The 15,758-nt window shown below is 38.6% G+C and overlaps 3 protein-coding genes across 3 annotated transcripts; 2 read left to right on the forward strand and 1 right to left on the reverse strand.

Annotated features, from left to right (window-relative positions):
• Positions 1-1,524: 1,524 nt before the first annotated feature.
• Positions 1,525-6,241, forward strand: ppat (phosphoribosyl pyrophosphate amidotransferase). The gene is made up of 9 exons (XM_020918838.2): positions 1,525-2,430; positions 2,645-2,757; positions 3,719-3,864; positions 4,086-4,158; positions 4,239-4,390; positions 4,454-4,581; positions 4,794-5,015; positions 5,186-5,306; positions 5,382-6,241. Exons 1-9 carry the CDS (start codon positions 2,227-2,229, stop codon positions 5,543-5,545), a joined length of 1,323 nt encoding a protein of 440 aa, XP_020774497.2. The 5' UTR covers positions 1,525-2,226; the 3' UTR covers positions 5,546-6,241.
• si:dkeyp-117h8.4 (uncharacterized protein LOC572032 homolog) lies at positions 6,194-8,832 on the reverse strand. The gene is made up of 7 exons (XM_020918887.2): positions 8,629-8,832; positions 8,479-8,545; positions 8,319-8,371; positions 8,200-8,233; positions 8,106-8,131; positions 7,944-8,007; positions 6,194-7,811 (listed from the first exon to the last, which is right to left on the reverse strand). The coding sequence occupies exons 1-7, from the start codon at positions 8,704-8,706 to the stop codon at positions 6,421-6,423; spliced, it is 1,713 nt and encodes a 570-aa protein (XP_020774546.1). The 5' UTR covers positions 8,707-8,832; the 3' UTR covers positions 6,194-6,420.
• Positions 8,833-9,082: 250 nt separating this feature from the next.
• aasdh (aminoadipate-semialdehyde dehydrogenase) lies at positions 9,083-15,673 on the forward strand. The gene is made up of 14 exons (XM_020918923.2): positions 9,083-9,372; positions 9,687-9,807; positions 10,032-10,297; positions 10,361-10,553; positions 10,722-10,963; positions 11,192-11,292; positions 11,533-11,705; positions 12,068-12,323; positions 12,391-12,500; positions 13,245-13,905; positions 14,030-14,193; positions 14,582-14,707; positions 14,797-14,928; positions 15,205-15,673. Exons 1-14 carry the CDS (start codon positions 9,140-9,142, stop codon positions 15,589-15,591), a joined length of 3,165 nt encoding a protein of 1,054 aa, XP_020774582.1. The 5' UTR covers positions 9,083-9,139; the 3' UTR covers positions 15,592-15,673.
• Positions 15,674-15,758: the final 85 nt, after the last annotated feature.

Below are 15,758 nucleotides of genomic sequence, written 5' to 3' on the forward strand. Positions count from 1 at the left end.
AACCAGGCGGCTAAGCCCGTTAGCTACGCCTCTGTTCCTGAGAGCTGCCTTATGACTGGCTTAAGCTGTGTGCTGTGGGGGAGGGGCTGGCTGTAATTTGAGAAGCAGCTTGGTGAATAGACTGAGAAACTGCAGCAATATGGCAGCTCAGAGTGAAAAACAAGTGGCTTGTTTTTCCAGATTTAATCAAGAACTTCAGACTACTACAAACATGACTGGGTGTACATTAATTCTGGTGTTGTTATTCTGATTCGGATCTTGTTGGTTTGACATCAATTTTAAAATGCACACCTTTGCTTAGCCAGTTGGGACAGACATACTTAAGATATTTTTCTTCTTTACCATCCCCCATCTGGCTGTGCCTCCTGAAATGGGAGCCAGCAAGTCTAATTACATCTCCCATTTAATACAGAAAACTGCTTTTATAAGTGGCTTAAGTGTTGTGGCAGTTTCACCAAAACGTTTTCAACCCAATAGCCACATTTACATATTAAAAGCAGCTTTTGATCAGACTTCATCATCAACTTCAATCATGCTCTTTGAGAGTGTGTTTTTATCTTTTTGGCTAAATGACACACAAGACAATCAAAATGTTAAGTAGGCCTAAGCATTAATCAACAAGGAGCCATGTGTCATGCGTTTTAATGCATTAAAACTGAATATGAATATATATGTCAAATATTAGTTATTTTAAATTCTGTTCGCTGTCTGTAAATTTCCAAAAAATCAATTATGTCAATGTTTTTTTAATGGTGCTTGTTATTACATTCATACACAGCAGTTGAGCATTTGTTTATCCGTGATATAGAACAATGATTTGGCTTTTGCCAGACTACTTGTGTGTTACGCAGTATTACCGCACAGTAGTTAGCCATTGGAAATCTCACTGACCGTGGTATAAGCATCCTTAAATAGCTTATTATAGGACATTCACTACATACATTTTTGACGATTCTCAGATACTGAACTGAAAGCTGCTTCCTCGCAACGTCTGTCTCTTACTGGAGGTTTTGCTTAATAAGAAGTCTGGACTCAACACTGTGCTGAAAAAATATAAAATAAATAATAATACTTGACTTGAATTGCTAACATCTGTGCTTAAAATCCTAATTTAGTCAAAATTTGATGTGACCAGTGTGGTAAAAGTAATGCTCCCTGACATTTTTAAGTTGTATAATGGTTTCCCACACATCATTTGTCCCGAATTATGTCTGTTATGCCCATATTTATTAACTTAGGTCACTTTCAATGCAAACTCTTTTGGAGATGGGGCAATATGCCATGGGAAACCAGTTTTGTCATTCGCCTTAGCCTTAGGGTTAAATAGCATAGGGATTGTTAAGAGATTGTTAAAGCCTTAGCATGTCCCGTCTTGCTAAAACCACATGGATGAGTCCAATTTGCAATTGTGCTTCAGATGTGATTTGGTTGCCTCCACAGGGGGCAGGAGAGTGCAGGGATCGTCACAAGTAATGGAGCCAGCCCACCCACATACACCGCCCACAAGGTAAAGACATGTCAGTCCAGGTTTGTTACATGAAAAATATTTACTGCAGCCATTTAGTTAACTTATAAGACTCATTTGTATATAGTACAGTAGTTTGTAGTACATTAAAATACAATGATTGGAACAGGGAACAGATGCCACCTACAAGACCATAAAGATTACTTAGAGTTGTCTATACTTTGAAGTTAATTTATAAAACATAATATTGTTTTTTATATCCATCTCTCAACATAAACATCACAGGTTGAGCGGTCAGATCAAATGACCCACAGGTTGGCTGGTGTGATTCCAGCTCCCACAGGTGAATGCTGTTGTTGTGTCCTTGGGCAAGACACTTAGCCCACCTTGCCCACAGTGTCTGCGTACACTGGTGTGTGAATGGGTGAGTGGTTCCTTGTTGTAAAGCGCTTTGAGTGCCTTGAAGGTGGAAAAGCGCTATAGAAAAATGTGACCATTTACCATAAAGTTAGCATAGTTGATTCATATCTCAATAATACATATTCTGAAACCGGTTTAGATTAAAGAGATTTATCTGGAACTGTTCCAGTAAAAAACATGCCCAAAATTACAATGGTATATTTGCCAAATTTGCTTGTATTAATCTAAGTGAATTTCAGAATGAATAAAGTTCTAACTTTACCACTTCCCGAAAAGATAGAACCACACATTTTAAAGCCAGTTCTCTATCTGCATTACAATGTTGTGCCTCCTGTAAGGGGATGGGATTGGTGAGCACTGCCTTCCCCCCTGACGCCCTCCAGAAACTGCGCCATGGAAACCTGGGGATCTGCCACACACGGTACTCAACGACTGGGATCTCAGAGCTGCAGAACTGTCAGCCATTTGTGGTGGACACACTGCATGGCAAAATTGCTGTGGCTCACAATGGAGAGCTGGTGAACGCACAGGCACTTAGGAAGAAGGTGAACACTGGAAATATGATGTGGATTTGGATACTGTATAAATCTGTTAAAGATAAATCATATTATTTATGCACAAAATAAAAGTAGGATGTAATTCTCAGCAGTACTCATAGTACTTTCAAAGCTTTTCTGTATTTATATCACTCATTCAATTATTAATGTAGTGGCTTTGCTACAGAAAATGCTATGAAGTGAAAGAATGATTGTCTTTCAGGTGATGCGTCATGGTGTGGGCCTGTCCACAAGTTCAGACAGTGAACTAATCACACAGCTGCTGGCCCTCACTCCACCCATGGAGGAGCTGGACAACCCAGACTGGGTTGCCAGGTCAGTGGATTAATGCACTAAATACTATAGCTGAGGGTAAGACAGGCTGCAAAAGGCAGCTCCCTCGTCAAAGAATAGTGTGCCATTCCACAGCGTGCACTAAATGTGAACACCCTGTATCGTTAGTCAGGATCCCTTTTCAATAGGCTCTTTTCACACTGATACCCACTGACTAATTCCACTTCTCTGAAAAGTGTGAATCCTCACTACCCGCTCCATTCATTCTCTATGAGCATTTAGCCAAACCTCACTAAAATAAATCAAATGTTAAATATCAGGCAGCGAACAGCAAGTGTTGGATGAATATCCAACACTTGCTGTTCACAGACCGCATGTCAGGATCTTTACTGTGATGTAAATATTTCACTGGAGGAAGCTTCTGTGTTCATAAAAGTAGGTGTTTGTGTCTTTATGCTAATGCTAATGATAATTAAAATGAAAATTAATTACTGATGATAAAATAGCATTACAATCTGTTTTTCTTTGTATGATAAATCGACTTGTCTGTATTGTGTCATGCTTTCATAAAGTTGTATTGTGTTGTATTTTGAGAGCTTCCTCTGGTTAAGTACTTCTTTCGTCATAAAGATCTTAACATGCTGTCTGTGATTATCCATCCGTAACTTGCTGTCCTCTGCCTGATATTTAAGACTTTGCTAAATCCTAATGAAAATGAATGGTGAGGGAAGTGCAACTTCGCACTTTTTGAGCTAACCAGAGAATCTAGCCAGGCGGCCTCTGTGTTTGCTAATGTGTGCCATAGTAACTGCTGAACATTACAGCATATACATGCATGTAGAACACCCCAGTGTGACATCATTGCAAAGTATCAATAGCAAGGTGCTAAGGTGTACAAAGATAGTTAAGCCTAAACAAAGCATTACAGGACCTTTTGGTGACAGTGCATGAGATGCACTTGTAAAAGGATTTGTGTATATTATTTTTTGTTTATGTTTTGTAGAATTAAAAACCTTATGACAGAGACTCCTACATCCTACTCACTGTTAATGATGTTCAAAGATGTTATCTATGCTGTGAGAGACCCGTATGGGAATCGGCCCCTCTGCATCGGGCGAGTGGTCCCCATCTCAAAACTGCACAGTTCAGGTAAAGTAACTATAAGACACATTGAGATTGCATCACAGCCACCACAATATACGTCATGAAAAAAAAAAAAAGAACACAAATATGAAATGACGATAAAGATTGGCTCTTTACACAGAACAGGTTATCAGAGTTGAGTTGAACTGTAACATGACCTTTGGCAGTTTCATCAAAGGTCAGTTTTGAACTGGAAAATCATTATTCCCTTTTTGTTTGATCTTCAGGAGTAGAGGAGGAGGACACCGAAGGATGGGTCGTGTCTTCAGAGTCTTGCAGCTTTCAGTCCATTGGCGCCAGGTTAGTTTCAGGCATTATGTGAAAAATTATTTTATGTTCTATTATGATGTGTAACAACTTGATGTACCTTTTATTATCAGGTACTACAGAGAAGTGTTGCCAGGAGAAATTATACAAATCTCTAAACATGGAGTCAAGTCTCTGACCATTGTCCCTCGTCCAGAAGGAGACCTCCCCGCCTTCTGTATATTTGAATATGTTTACTTCGCCAGACCAGACTCAATATTTGAGGGTAAGACTTGTAAGTTTACTCTCCATTTATTGTAATAAATTAAAATGTTTTAGTTTTCTTCAGGTCAGATGGTGTATACTGTGAGGCAGCGCTGTGGTCGGCAGTTGGCCATTGAAGCCCCTACAAATGCAGATGTGGTCAGCACTGTCCCTGAATCTGCTACCCCTGCTGCCCTGGGATATGCACAACAGGTGAGTCTTCCTCGCACGAACCTGCTCAAGAATCATATTAGCTAAATGGGAAAGATGTTATTTTTATCCTCATTTATACAGGACATTGTAACCTATTTATATGTTGCTTTAATAATCTAGTTTTGCACATCAATAGAAAAAAATCGAATGAAATATTAGAAGCAATAATATGCAGTTTTATCTTACATCTTACATTTCTGCTTTTCCATCAGTCTGGTTTGCCATACATAGAGGTTTTGTGCAAGAACCGCTACGTTGGCAGGACGTTTATTCAACCAAACACCAGACTGAGGCAGCTGGGAGTGGCCAAAAAGTTCGGAGCACTGACTGATAACTTTGCTGGAAAGCGGGTTGTGCTCATTGATGACTCCATTGTGAGAGGGAACACCATCTCACCCATTATAAAACTGTTGAAGGAGGCTGGTGCAACCGAGGTAAGATTTCCTCTCAAGTAAAAAAAACAAACTCTAAACCCTAAAATCTGTTAACCTCAAATGTACAGTGCTATAGTACTTTTACATGTCCTGTTTACAAACTACTTATAAAGTCCAGAATTCCCTCTGAATACACTAATGCTACATGTTTACTCTTTTTTGTTTTGCAGGTCCACATCAGAGTAGCCTCGCCACCTATCAGGTACCCTTGTTACATGGGTATCAATATTCCCACCAAAGAGGAGTTGATTGCCAACAAGCCAGAGTTTCAGGACATTGCTGGATATATTGGTATGTTGTGTATATTATATCAGTCATATGTACCAGATCTTAAGTTTGTTTATGTTTTCCTCCTTTATTGTCCAGGTGCTGACAGTGTTCAGTATTTGACAGTGGAGGGCCTAATTTTGGCTGTGCAGGAGGGAATTGCCTCCAAAGACAAAGATGAAATGATCAATAAGTCCAGAGGCAGAGTGGGCCACTGTACTGCTTGCCTCACTGGGAAATATCCAGTGGAGCTGGAGTGGTAGCAGCACCAAAAACAAGACATTTCAGCAAACATTTACAAACAAAAATATAAGCAGGCATGCTTTTCAGGTTGCACAATATGTGAAAAATAAGTGTGAGCACTGTGCTGCCAATGTTTGTTGAATATTGCAATATTTTCATAATAGTAAATGTTAAATCAGTGTTTCAAGAGTCTAAAGAAGCATTACTCCAGAGGCAAGTGTGACTAAAGGTGACATCCTTCAGACTGTAAAATATTCAGTTTTACTTATTATGCAACTGTCTTCCCATCTATCACAATTTGGTCAATATCTTAAGATCAGTTTGTGCAGACCTTGTTTTTTTGTTTGACATTCAATAGTTCAGCTTTATCTGCATACTTACATGTTCATACTTTTTGTAACTAAAATGTCTTTTTTTAGGGTTAGGCTTTTTTTCCAGCAACCCTAAGCCTGCGGGTGTATTTTACTTTATCCCTTTACTTTACTCTATACATAATAGAATGCAAACAAGACTGAAATCTAAATATAATTTATATACTGTTTCCTCAAATTTACTTTTTGTAAAACCATAGAGGATCGTAAATGAAAAATTAAAAATGCAAATTATCAACATTCATTTTTTTTCTATCCAAGGACCCTATTGCAAAATAAAATACTGACGCATTATGGCATTTGTAGATTTTATTAATAAAAACTTTTTTGATAAACAAGTCAAAAGGGTTAGATCATTTGAGTTTTAGTAAAACCTTTCCATAAACATAATGGATTAACATTTTTTTTTCAATGTTTGTAATCAACCTCTTCGAACAATAATATAATTGGAATATTTGCTTCCTCACAGTTAACATTTATGCAGATAAAAAACACTAGATGCGGTAAAATCGGGTAAAACATATTTACAGATATTTTGTGAAGTGGCCATCCTTGAAGCGCTTGGACTGGGGATAAATGTCCAAATCTCGATGGCGTTTTCTCAGAAGTGGACGATGTGGTGACAAAGCAAGCGCTGCCAAATTGGAAAAAGAGTGCCCCCTGCTGGCTTCAGAGTTTTTGGCACAAAATCGGCAGGGATGGCCTTGTATGTGCGAAGATTTATTCAGACAGACAAGTTTGTGGTACAGTTTTATGAAGTCGTTGTCAAAGTCCTTTGTAGTATAGGAAGCACGGCTCGATGTCAGAGAGGAGGAATCAAAAGAAAGATGGCGGCGAAGTCTATGGTGTCTTCTTGAATTACCCATTTGAGGTGAACCCAGCTGAGGGGAGAGCTGCAAATCTGAATATTCAAGAGTCCTCCTGGGTACCATAATCTTTGGTGAAACAGATGGGACAAAGTTAGAAGCTGAATTAAATCCACTTCTCTCTTTGGAGATACTTTGCTTCATATATGGTGATTTAGAGATTGCAGCATAAGGTGATTGCCGAAGACTTTCCCTGCTTGTGTGTAATCTGAAAGGACTTTTTCTCACAGGGGAGCCATAGATGTCAATTTGTTCACTGAAGCTGTTCCTGCATGCTGAATTGGATTTGTAAGGGCTTTGTCTGACAGGAGATGAATATATTTCATGCCTTTCTTTGAGCAGTGAGTTTTCGGCTGCAAACCCAGAGCAGTTAGTAGATTGCATGCAGCGTGGAGACATACAAGACTCCTTCATCCTAAAGATGAGATCCTGGGATGGCCTATTTGGGGGATAGAAAGATCTTGAGGGACTGGAGGTGTAAGATGAGTAGCTTGAAGTTGGTTCATACACAGTAAATGTTTTGTTAATCTCCATCTCACATGGTTCACTGAGAGCAGACATGTCCATCACGATTGCAGTGGGAGGTGCTTCTCTTCTTTTCATAGGAGAGTAATAGTGCGGTGATTTCTGACCACTAGTTAACATTTTAACAGGAGACATTGAACCAGCTTTAATCATTGTAGAGGAAAGGCTTTTTACTGGGCTTTTGGGATTATAGTGCTGCTTGTTGAAAATGTCTCTTTGTCTTGTCCCTTTGTGAATGTCTGGTTTTTGTGCAGTGTGGTAAGAGTTGGTGAGTTGCATCCTGTTTGATTTACGCCATTTACGGTACCTCCTCAGTACTGAATCAGCCGCTTCAGAGACATGTTGTCGTCGCCAGGCATTCCCGATCTGACTGATCATGTCCGGGTAGAGCTCTCCCAAAGAGCTGCCCTGACTCTGGAAAGACATTTCCAGTTGTTCCTCTTCATCTTCTGGTTGGACTGTGTAGTTTCTCCAATTTTCATCCATTGTGTTTACAGTATGACTTCTAGGTACAGTTTCTGTGTCTGAAAATGTTTAAAGAATAAAATATTAATTTATCTCAATCTCATGTTAACATACCAAAGTTTTAAGTCAATATTTCTCTGTGCTTAGCATCTATACATTTGGTTCACTAATGGTTTAAATAATCAGATTACCATTATTTTCTGAGAAGGTGGTGGTTTCAAAGCAGTCAGTTCGCTCTTCACATGGGTAATTCACCTATAGGTATGAAGATAAAAGAAAAATCATCATCATGATTTACAACAGTTTACAACAGTTACTTAAGTTCAAACTTGAGCTAAAAATAATCATCCTACCTGTGATTCTTTGGTGATGTCGTTCACTAGAACAGAAAAACAAAATAATACATTTGGGAAATTTGTCTGACTCTATTCCTATTAAAACACTTACATGATAACGATTCCTCTTTTAAATCAGCAAATCCCTGAAGAAAACATAATCATTAGACTAAATAAGAAAGCATTTCTAAATATACCAAAACATACACGGGTACTAAAAAAAAAAAAAACCTTAGAAAGTTTGTTGACATTCTTCTTTGACAGTGTCATATAACGCTGTAACGCTAATGAAGCAAATAAGATAGACAAAGATTACTTCAGAGGAACGTCTTTGACCCTAATAGTCTATATATATCAGGCCTTTGTATCTTTGCATGTTTGTTTTGCGTACTTTCTATATGGGTATTGTCCAGGTCCACTTCTATTGCATCGTCTCCATATTGTTGAATCTTGGAATACTGTAAAATAAATAAGATATGTGTTTATTAAAGTCAATCCACTTTGCGAGCTAATGTTAGCAACTTAGCACGTAACTTCATACCTTTTCAGCGATTCTGTCTAGAGATCGTTGGAAACGTGCACCATTTTTCTGCAGCTGATTTTTAAAGACTTCGTCCATGGTTATAATTTACTGACAAAATCCTCCAAATAGTGAACTGTAAACTAAAAAACAAACCGTTTAAATGAGAGATAAAGGCGCGTCCAATTTGAAAACTCGTCGACTGCAGCAAAGTGAACGGTGATTGGTCAAAATAATGCGACGTTCAAAGTAATTGGGAATAACTGAAGGTACTCAGATAATTATTTTTTAAAAAAGATAAAAACACGAGATATAAACTAAACAAACGAAACGGAGAGAAAATATATCATTTAATGGATGATATTGTTTTATCAATGAGTTTATTGCAAGGAAATAGTCTTTATTCATTTTAGACTTCATTTTCCATGAACTAGTAATCTCCCAAACAAGCCGTCATTCATACGTCATATTTAGTCGACAACAGCAGCACTCAAGCGAATTTAAAGCAGTTTCTTTAGAGCTTATAGTGAATATGGAGTGTAAAACGCTATACGATATGTTTGTCAAGACTTCGTCCTGTTTCAGCGATCAGACCGCGGTGACATTTGACGACAGCACCGGGAAACCTGAGTCTCTGAGCTACGGGCAGCTGCGTGTCCTCTCCGCTGAACTGTGCAGCATCCTGCGGGAGAGCTGTCTCCCCAATAAAGGCGTGATTGGCCTGTTCTGCCGCGAACACTTGCTATTGCCCGTCTGGATTCTGGGGTCAGTATCAAAAAATCTGGGTGAACAAAAAATATCTAGATGTTGTAGTTTTCACCAATGTTACATTTGTTCACTTCTCAGCCAAGGAGCACTGTAGTAATATGTGTAAGCAAGTTCATGAATGAATTTGCGTAACTGCCTGAGGTCTCTACTTTATTCTACTTGACATGATAGAAAGTTGTAAAAGTTAAGCTTCATACATATCTTTTAAGTGTATCCCATATTTTAGACGGGGGTGACAGACACCCACTGCCAAACATTGCTGTACTGTAACGAAGATATGGAAACGGTTGTTGAGTCTATTGTTTTTCCAGGATCATGCAGGTACCTTCTGCTTATGCTCCGCTGGACCCTGGTGATCCTGGTCTTCTTTCCTTCAGAGTCATGGAGCGCTGCGGTCTCATGTACTGTGTGGTTCAGACAGAACTCCTAGAGGTAAAGTACATATTTAAAGTCAACACCAAACATATAGATTTTTGGAGTTGTAGGCCTTCTACCTGTGTTGTACTGGAGTCTTGAAACAAAAATAGGAGAACTGAAATTTATTTATTTTGGCATTATGATTTATTCTTGACAGAGTAAATTGCATTTCTAATTAATTCAAGATAACAGAATGTGTGTGCAATAATACTTTTTGTCTTGCATTGTTGTGTTTTAAGATATTCCAGAAAAGTCTTGGAGAAATGTTAAGGCTTGCTGTCTGTGTGGCATTGCCCAAGTTTAAACTCACAGTGGTTAAAGTGAAATCCCCACATGAAGCCGAGCGGGATGAACAAACAGAAGAAATCAAACTTCAGACAGAAGATGGTGCTGCTGAACTCAAGAACAGTTTTGCCTATGTGCTCCATACATCTGGAACAACAGGAAACCCAAAGATTGTGAAAGTACCACACAAATGTATACGTCCCAATATATGTGATTTAAGGTGAGTCTGAACTGTGTATTTTTATTAGAGTGAGCCATAGATTGATTTTGTCCATCATTGTAGTTTAATGTTTCAGATTAAAAAAGGGGATTTGGTTTTCCTTGCGTCACCTTTGACCTTTGATCCATCTGTGGTGGAGATGTTCATGGCATTAACCTCTGGAGCAACACTTTTAATTGTTCCAGCTCTTCTAAAGAAGATGCCCAAGCGATTGACCCAGCTGCTGTTTAAGAATCACAAGACAACAATTCTTCAGGTAAAGAATCTAGCTTTTATTGTCTTATGTGTGTATCTTAAAAAATGACTGAATTGTTTAAAATAATTCTGAATGTAATCTAGATTCATGCCAAAGTTTTGAAAGCACCATTCATTGACAGTCTCTAAACCTATTTTAAGCCCTTCGGCATGTGTGTATATTTTGCAGGCTACTCCCTCTTTATTTTATCGCTTTGGTCCAAGTAGCCTTAAAGAGGACGTTTTGTCAGCTAGCTCTTCGTTACGTATTTTACTGCTGGGGGGAGAGTCCTGTCCCACTCCAAAACAGCTTGCAGACTGGAAACACAGAGACAATAAAACTGAGATTTATAACATCTACGGCATCACTGAAGTTTCCTGCTGGGCTTCCTGCTACAAGGTCTTAGAGAAGGAGCTGCAGTCAAGTCAGAGGTGTGTATCCTGGCACAAAAATACACAGACATGACAACGATGACATAACTGAATGTAGCATTGCTATATTTTAATATTCTTCATGGCACAAATAAAATTTGAGTAGCACATTCAAAATCAAAAAGGATCCCAAAACTTTGTCTTGACTGAATCAGGGCTGAATTTTCAAATCAAATCTAAAAAATGTTTTGTTTCTCATTGTCTATTGTATAATGTTTAATTTTGCAGTTCTCCCGTACCCCTTGGAGTTCAGCTGTCAGGCACTGAGGTAGAAGTCCGAGATGAACACGGAGTGGTTATGAAAGAGGGAGATGGACAAGTGTTCATAGGTGGGCTACAGAACTTTCCAGCATATCAATACATTGACAACCAATTTTCAAATTAAACAGTCAGAGATTTATTTTATAATGTACACTTTGAGTCATGCACTGATTCAGTAGTTTAAACAAGATGTTGTCCCACAATGAGGTCATTTTAGTTAAGTTAAGTTCAGTTTAATTACTTGCATTACATTGTTCAACACAAATATATAATAAATGTTAGTTTACATACTCGCATGTCTGGTGCAGGTGGTGAGCACAGGGTGTGTCTGTTAGATGATGAGGATACACTGGTCTCCGGGACAATGAGAGCCACTGGAGACTGGGTGAGACTCAAAGATGGACAAATGCACTTCCTGGGACGCAGAGACAGAATGATCAAACGAAACGGACAGCGCCTCAGTCTGGACGAGGTGCAGCAGGTGAGAGGTCAAACTGGAACTAAGAACATGGACACAATAGCATGCACTCAGACCACAGACTTTTTGGTTGTTGAACTATCACTTAATCCTACACCATTTGAACGTGACGTGATTCTAAATGGCATAAATATTACTACCCACTAAATACTAATCATATTGATAATATTTGGTTTAACCAAAATATGTTGTCAGCTGTAATGTACATGTAATACATGTAATTGCAGTTACATGTATTTATTACTTTACTTCTCTTAACAAACATAATGCAGTGTATATTAGGGAGAGCACGAAGCTAAGAGCACACAAAAGGGAAATTCCTCCTCTTCATCATTAAAACATGTAATTCTTTTTTCTTGTTTCAGCTCATATTAACTGCACCTCTGGTGGAGGCCTGTGCTGTGGGCATTCATGAAAACCATCGGCTGATTGCATTTATAGTGACGTCTAAATTGGAGTCTTCGCCTGTTGTATTATGTGATGCCACAATGAGAGAGGAGCAGGAGGGAGAGGTTGGAAAAGTGGGGAGGACCATCCTTAAAGAGTTATCCCAAACCCTAGCTCACTTCAGTGTACCAGATACTGTGTTGATTGTACCTGAAATACCACTGACTGCTCATGGTGAGTAATGATTCAATATGAAACAATATTAGTCCTATTAGTACTATTTAGTACTATGTACTGACAGGTAAAGTGGACATGAAGGCACTTATGAGGACCTATCAAACTCATAGAAGTGGATTACTGGGCAGTTCACAGAGGGATTTCACAAAGCTGACTCTGGAGTCTTTATGGCAGGTAATAATTATTTTATATTATACTATTATGCTAAACAAATAATTAAAGTAGACTCTGACTTAGACACATTTTATTTATCCAAGGAATTACTTAGTAAAAGTAGCTTTTCAAACACAATAAACACACAATAATGCATTATTATTAAAGTATCAACGATAGTGTGGCAAAAGTAAAATTTCAGTTTGTCAACTGGACAAAAGTTTATTTTGTCGAAAATTTGGTTAGAACTGGTCGGAACTGAAGAAGCAGCTTGGATTAGCTGCGAAACGTATTCGATCAAACAAACGTTCGTCCAACTGAATTTTTCCTTTTGCCATGGATTCTACTTGGCTGAGGGATTGTACACATAGCAAAAATAGCATTTATTTGTATTAAATTGGATGCAAATATACAGATTTGTATAGGTATGTATAAATAAAATACAGAAATTATATAAAACAGAGAATATCTAGCCTATGTAATAGAGGTGTGGTAAGGAGTGCAATGATGAAAACTGTCTATCTATCACATAAGGGTGAATTGTACAGTTGTATGCCAAATACTAGTATGAATGTAGTCCTGGAGTGAACCTGTAGGGGCGTCTTGGAGAATGAGCTCCTCTGTCCCCCTATTGGTGCAGTGGGTAACCATGATCAGTGCCCAGAGTAGTTTGTCCAGATTCAAAAGGCACTTTGTATTTTAGTGTTGGATTTTTATGTTGTTTTTGCACTATATACCTCATCCCCCTTTTTATATGTTCAACAGACATCTCTTGGCCTTCCTAAAGAAATACCCATAAATGAGGACTCCAACTTCTTGGTCAGTGGAGGAGACTCTCTTAAAGCATTAATTTTCCATGAAGACCTTCTTGCCACTACCGGCCTAACCTCCCCAAATCTTGTAGAAATCATACTTGATGGCACTTTCGCAGACATATTACACCACATTTCTGAAGTTAATCTAGTATCATCCCTTGAAAACAATGGACAAGTCAAGCAGGAAGCAACAAAAAGACATTTGGAAAACCCATATGAAGCAATAGCAAAACGAGAACGCAAAACATCATCTGAAAAAGACATACCGGTATTCAAGGTTATAAAAAGAGGCAGTCAGATAATTGAGATGCCTAATACTAAATCTACAGGGCATTTACAGACAATTGAAGACATAACGTTGAGTAAGATTGGTGAATCTAAAACTGTATCACTGAAAATGCACTGGTTGTCAGACACTGGGAGATGTGTGGACGCCTCACCTGTTATTTTAGTGCAACAAATGGCCAGAAGTACAGTGTTTATTGGGTCCCACTCACACCGAATCCAGGCCCTGGACTTGGACTCGGGAAGTTTGGTTTGGGAACGGGTTCTTGGGGACAGGATTGAAGCCTCAGCTACAGTGTCTTCATGTGGGTCTCTTGTGATTGTAGGTCAGTATATAACATGTCATGGTACAGTACAGCACCTTTTAAAGTACTTAACATTTAGCTTGCTTAACATTTTACTTAAAGTCACTATTCAAACCACTGCCCAAAGTGTTGCTAATTTCTTTAGGTTGTTATGATGGTGGTGTATATTTCTTGAATGTATCCTCTGGAGAGACTGAGTGGCTCTTTAAAACTGGAGACACAGTGAAATCTTGCCCTGCTGTTGATGCTGAAACTGGTTTGGTATTCGTGGGGTCACATGATGGACAGGTTTATGCCCTGGACCCAAAGGTGAGCCTATCTATAATCTCAGAATAATTTAATTTGATTGAATAATATCATGTAATATCTTTCAACTGAATATTATTTTGTCTGAATATGAGCCATGCTTAATGTTGAATTGAATCCTTCAATTACTGTTAACAGCTGAGGCATAGAAGGACATTTATCTTGCATTTATTCAGTTAAGGTTTTTTATTACCTGAAAAAATTGCATTCCTACTGAGTCTCTACAGATTTGACTCGGCCCGATGGGGTCAACTGCTTGTCTCCATGGGGATAGATATGTTTAATGCCATAGGGCGGAACATTCTGGACAAAGCAATAACATTTCTATGGGGACAAGAACATGGAGCAAAGTGATCTAGTGGTTTTTAAAATATCTGTTTTATTTATCAAGACTCGTCATTGTGCATGGAAGCATTCCTGTGGAGGTGGAGCAGTTTTCTCCTCTCCTTTCATTCATCCGTCACTCAGACATTTGTTTGTGGCTACATTGGGAGGTCGTCTTCTTTGCCTAAACATGGTTAGAAAAAAAATGAGCTTCCATCTTTGTTTTGCTTTGCTTTGCTTTGCTTTGCTTTCTCATCTTTCTTTCATTTTCCTTTATCCCAGGACACTGCAGAGGAGCTGTGGTCCTACTCCAAAGATGTGCCCTTTTTCTCATCTCCAGTCAGTTCAGATACACATGTTGTAATTGGTTCAGCTGATGGAAACATTTGCAGTTTTAGCCTCGATGGACAACTGGTAAATACATGTACTATACTATATTTGAAACGGAGCTTTTGATTCTGTGCAATGAAGCAATGAATATTGCTTTATTGAACAGGCGAGACCACATCATATTTTAAGAGGTCTTATCTGTGTCTAACTGTGTTTTGAACTAATGAGTAAACATTTATTTTTCTGTTAAATCACTAAACCAGGTGCAGCTTTAAAATGTTGAAAATATAAGTGTATCACTTTATTTGAATAAACTGGTATGTTATCACACGTACTATTTTTGATTTTGCTTCTTTGCAGCTCTGGCAGTTTTTGACCCAGGCACCGGTCTTCTCGTCTCCGTGCCTGACCCCAGACCTGCTGCAGGTCCTGTGTGGCTCTCATGATGGTCACATCTACTGCTTAAACATTTGTGATGGTGCTCTGATTTGGAGATTTGAGACGTCTGGTAGAGTCTATTCCAGCCCTTGTGTGTTTGGCACCTCGGCTCCCAGGGTGAGGGGCACATTGGTGGGCTTGGCATCCACAGATGGGTCAGTTTGGATCCTGGATGTTGAAACTGGACTCAAGAGAGCATCACATACACTTCCAGGAGAGTTGTTTTCGTCCCCGGTTGTGCATATGGACTCATTGGTTATTGGATGCCGTAATGACTGTGTGTATTGTTTAAAATTGGAGGTAACATAGATGTATTTATTATCTATTAAAAAAAAAAGTTTTATATTACTAAGCTCTCAAAAGCAGTGCATTAATAAATGTCAAAATTGTTGACGACCAAAATGTGTACTGTACTTTTTGATGACCTTGTTCAGAAGTTAATGTGTTTTAAATTAAACAATTATAATTTTTGCCTC

Source organism: Boleophthalmus pectinirostris, unplaced genomic scaffold (genome assembly GCF_026225935.1).
Source record: "Boleophthalmus pectinirostris isolate CB_2022bp ecotype Guang Dong unplaced genomic scaffold, ASM2622593v1 HiC_scaffold_7, whole genome shotgun sequence".
Lineage (NCBI taxonomy): Eukaryota > Metazoa > Chordata > Actinopteri > Gobiiformes > Gobiidae > Boleophthalmus > Boleophthalmus pectinirostris.